Here is a 4420-nt window from a genome sequence, read left to right as displayed (position 1 = left end):
GAGGGAAACTTGCCTCGAGATTCCCACTCTCTGGTCCCCACCGCCCCAAGAAAAAACAGGTCCCTCTCCTGCACTGGGATAAGGAGGCGGGGGAGAGCAGGTGTTACAATAATCACTTCTCTTTGCCTTCTTTCCCTCCCACTCCACACTGCCCCCTTTCCTTCTCTCAGCTCTGCGGGCCTTGTTTTCCTTCTGCCCCATCCCTTCCACCGCCCAATACCCCGAATTTTCCCCTCCCCCACATTAACCATTAACCCCAAACCCAGAGACAGTACATCCCACCCCCAAGCTCAGGACCCCCACGAGAGGCCGGAGGAGGGGGCCGGGCGAGTCCAAGCGGAGAGAACATAAGGTAGAAGGCGTGCGCCTGGCTCTGTGTGTTGGGGCTGCCCGGGCTGGAGCACACGAAGTCACCGTGGACCAGGGCCAGGCAGTTGGAGTAAACGGGCAGCGCCGCATCCGCGCCCGGCGGAGCTCCCGCAGGGTGCCCTCCCGGGATCCTTCCAGGCCGCCGAACTCGACCATCCCCGCGCCCCCCGCTCCGCGGCAGTGGTAGCGCCCGAACGCCCCGCGTCACCCATTGTTTACAAATCGAACTGAACCGGCTGAGCTCCAGTTCCCGGAGCTGCGGTGGCGGCGGCGGCGGCGGCGGCGGCGGCGGCGGCTTTAGCGTGCTCGGTGGCCCAGCACGCGGCCGGCTCGGTCCGAGACCGCAGCGCCTGCTCTTCGGGAGCTGTCTCCGGGGCCCGGCCGGGAGCGAGGAGCGGCCCCGGCGGCAGCGGTGCTCCGGAGTCCGGGCTGCGGACCGAGGCCATGCCGTGCCGGAGGGAGGAGGACGAGGACGACGAGGCGGCGGCGGCTGGAGAGGAGGAGGAGGAGGACGCGGAGGGGGAGGGGGAGGAAGAAGAGAGCTTCCTCCTGCTGCAGCAGTCGGTGACTGTTGGGGGCTCGGGGGACGTGGACCGCCTGGTGGCCCAGATCGGAGAGGCGCTGCAGCTGGACGCGGCGCACGGGAGCCGGCCCGCCCCCCGGGGGCCCCTGGCGCGCAAGCAGCCGCCGCCGGCGCAACGGCCCCCGGTCCTGCCGCTGCTGCTGCCGCCGGCACCCCTGCAGCCCTCGGGACCGCTGCAGTGCATGGGGAGCGGAGCCCGCGCTGCCCTGTCCTGGGCGAGAGACGTGGGCGCCTCCTCGCAGCCTCGACCGCGGACGCCGTCGGGTCCCTGTGTGCTAGGAGGGGCCCCGGCCCGGAGCAGCGCCTGTGCCCCGCACGTCTGCAAGCGGAGCTTCCCGCAGCCGCTGCCCGGCCCATGCCGGCGCGCCTGGCTTCGGGGCGCCGCCGCCTCCCGGCGCCTGCAGCAGCAGCAGCACCAGCACCACCAGTACCGGTACCGAGGACAGCCGGGACTCCGTGCTGGAGACGACGACCCCCACCAGCTTCTGCAGCAGCTTGTCCTCTCGGGGAACCTCATCAAAGAGGCCGTGCGACGACTTCATTCTCGGCGCCCCAGGCAGCACTTTCGAGCTAGGGCCCCTTTGCCCCTAGCACCGGTCCCCCCTCCGCCTTTGCCCCTGGCTGTTCAGGAGGCTGAGGCAGAAGGAACTCTAGCTCACTGCAGCCCTCGACGACCAGCCTGCTCCAACCCAGAGGGCCTCCAGAGCCAGCTAGTGCACAGACTTGCAGATGGCATCTTGGTCCCGAGCAGCTAGTGAGACCAGCATGTTCAAGGGCAAGAAGAAGGGAGGCTGACAACCTGAAAGCTGAAGCCCCAGAAACTGACATGAATGAACTTGGATTGGGGAACAGGGGTTCTAAGGCAAAGGGAAAACATGGGGGTCCCTTTTTTGAGGTTATGAAGTGGGGAAGGGTGAGGTAGAACAGAACTATAAGCTGTGGATCTGGGTGGTTTTTAGGGGATTGCCTGGCAAACAGGCCTCATTGGGCTGAGAATTAGAACCCCTCGGTCTAATTAGGATGAATATATCCTATTTATAGACAGACTACACTACTGACCTAAGAGCATCAGTAGAAGACACTCTTTAACTTGTAATTAGTGGTGCTGATTTGCACTGAGCCATCCACAGCATATTAGGCTGGTTGCCATGTGACCAACAGCACACCTTTTTCAGGACTCCTTAACTGGCCACCTCTATAGGTGCCTTTGGAACAGAGTTGTTGTTTTTTTTTCCTCTGTGCAATATTAACTGGCCTTTTAATAGGAATTAGACCTTCCATCTTGGCCTCCTTAGGACACGCTCTATCCTACTGAGCTAACCATTGGGGATGAACTCAGAATGGAGAATTATTCCAGTTACCTGCTTTGACTTGACCCAGTTTGTTTTCACTACTGGTAGTTTTGACTCATTTGGGGGGGGGGGGAGGAAGCAGAGTGTGAATGGAGAGAAGGCTTTGAGAGTAGCAAGAAGAAACAAGGTGACTTAACCTGACTTGAAAACTTGATAGCATTTTCCAAACTAGATTTGAATCTTCTGAGTTGTGGGTTCTTGCTGCAAGAACACAATTAAGCTCAGTAAATGTGAGAGGAAAGAAAATGAGTAAAGCCTGGGTAGGGTGGCTCATAGCAGACTACCTGCCAACCTCCTCCTGCCCTGGCATTGCAACAGCTCGATATTTCTAAGACTTAACTAGGGAATACTCCCACCAGGTCATGCTAGGGAATGAGAAGGGGAAGGATTTGTTTGTGGGGAAGGAAGAATTCCCAGCTCCACAGTCTTGCCTGTCTAGAAGGGCTTTCCGTCCTTGCAAGGTCCTGGTTTTCTACACATGGTGCTGTGGCTCCCTGGTCAAGGGAGTAACTATATTCAGCACCTCCTCCAAAGGAGCCCTGTGTTTTGAAACTGCTGAGTCTCCTGGGGACATGCACTTTGTGCTTGTAGCTACTAGTTGGGAGGGAGAGCTGTGTGCATGTGTGCATACACGTGTGTGCACATGTCCACAGGCTTGTGTGTTGACACCGCTCCCGCTTTTACTGCTTGGGCCTTTTTTTCCCACCGAGGAGTAAGATGCCTTAGTACCTGTCATAATACCATAGGTCACTAAGGTTTCCTTTCTTCCCAGGCCATTCTTCCTTTCTTGTTTATACTTTCAGGTCCTTAGTAGAGGTCTCAGCACCAAGGGACAGAGACCCATTCGAATATGTTTGTCTTTGAGGCTATCTGTGGTATCTCCTGCAGCTCCTCTGAATGAAAGGGGTTTGTTTTCTCCTCTCTCCATCTCATCCCTCACTTTTTTTGAGTAAATTCAGTATTCTGAAAATGTGACCCTCTGTCTAGAAGAACTGCAAACATTTTCCTTTAAGGTGGCTCAAATATTTGTTTTGTTGTTGTTGTTATTTGAAGTTTCAATGGCTTGGTCATCATCCAGATGTGGCTATTGATGTGTGTGGATGTGTGCGTGTATATACACATACATCCTCACACACATACACTTCGCAGCGGAGTGTCTGAAATTGTGGTGGTCCTGATTTATAGGATTCTATCTTTACTGAAGTATCTATGTTAAATAAAGTTGGTTTTTTTGTTTTCTGTTTTTGTTTGTGCAAAAGGAGGCCTAACCAGTGGATTTCCATGGGGATGAAAACACATGTCAGCATGGATTATGTATGACAATTAGCCTGTGTTCCTCAGCATTCTGCTTTCCTGTAAAAGGGTGGGACAAATGCATCCTGTAAATGCTTTTAGAGCTAGCTCAAAATTAATTAAGATCAAATCCTTGGAACTATCCAAACAACAGACAGTAATAGGGGAGTGAAATAACATTCAAATCTGCCTCAACCAGGCAATTTAAGCACACTAGTAATAGGCATCTGCCACTTTTGATGACAGTTTGTTCCCCAAGCATCGCCCCAGCCCAGAGGTGGAGGTAGCGAGGGTTATGTTATAAGCTTTCCTTTCCCCCCACCTTTCTGGTTATTAACATCCTCCAACATATCTTCTCATTCCAACCATTAATCTAGGACAGATCTGGCTTATGTGTAACTGTGTGGGTGCCAGGCTCAGATTGAGTAAGCCATTTTGAAATACGTTAAACAACACATCAATCTCTATTCTCATATTCTTAGTCCAAAAAAACCATAGCATGGTTACTCTGTAAAGCTTATGGGGTATGTTTTGAAGCAGCCTGTGCCCTTTAAAAGTAGGCACCTTTAGAGGCATCTGCTGGGGCATTGAACTTTTGACTGTCCAATGTGGGCAGCCAGGAAGCATAGTCCAAACACCACCAAATTTAAATTACGGTATTTTGATCTATTCCTAAGAAGGTAAACAAGATAACAAGGTCTTGATTTCTCAGCTCTATAGCTTAATACTCCCCACACCCTTGCTATGAATGTACAACTGGGTCTTGCTAAGGGTGCCCCACCCTAACCACAGCTGCCCATATGTTCTGCAAGGAGCAGTGCCT

At 53.8% G+C, this 4420-nt stretch overlaps 1 protein-coding gene across 1 annotated transcript; it reads left to right on the top strand.

The window, feature by feature from the left end:
* Positions 1-813: 813 nt before the first annotated feature.
* Positions 814-3541, top strand: LOC118829207 (GSK-3-binding protein FRAT2-like). The gene has a single exon (XM_036736183.1). It carries the CDS (start codon positions 814-816, stop codon positions 1705-1707), a length of 894 nt encoding a protein of 297 aa, XP_036592078.1. The 3' UTR covers positions 1708-3541.
* Positions 3542-4420: the final 879 nt, after the last annotated feature.

Source organism: Trichosurus vulpecula, chromosome 8 (genome assembly GCF_011100635.1).
Source record: "Trichosurus vulpecula isolate mTriVul1 chromosome 8, mTriVul1.pri, whole genome shotgun sequence".
NCBI lineage: Eukaryota > Metazoa > Chordata > Mammalia > Diprotodontia > Phalangeridae > Trichosurus > Trichosurus vulpecula.
Note: the sequence above shows the minus strand (reverse complement) of the source record. Positions and strands in the feature narration are given on the sequence as shown.

Excerpts from the sequence above, each read along its gene's own strand:
- LOC118829207 (XM_036736183.1), top strand. The coding sequence starts at position 814 with ATGCCGTGCCGGAGGGAGGAGGACGAGGACGACGAGGCGGCGGCGGCT.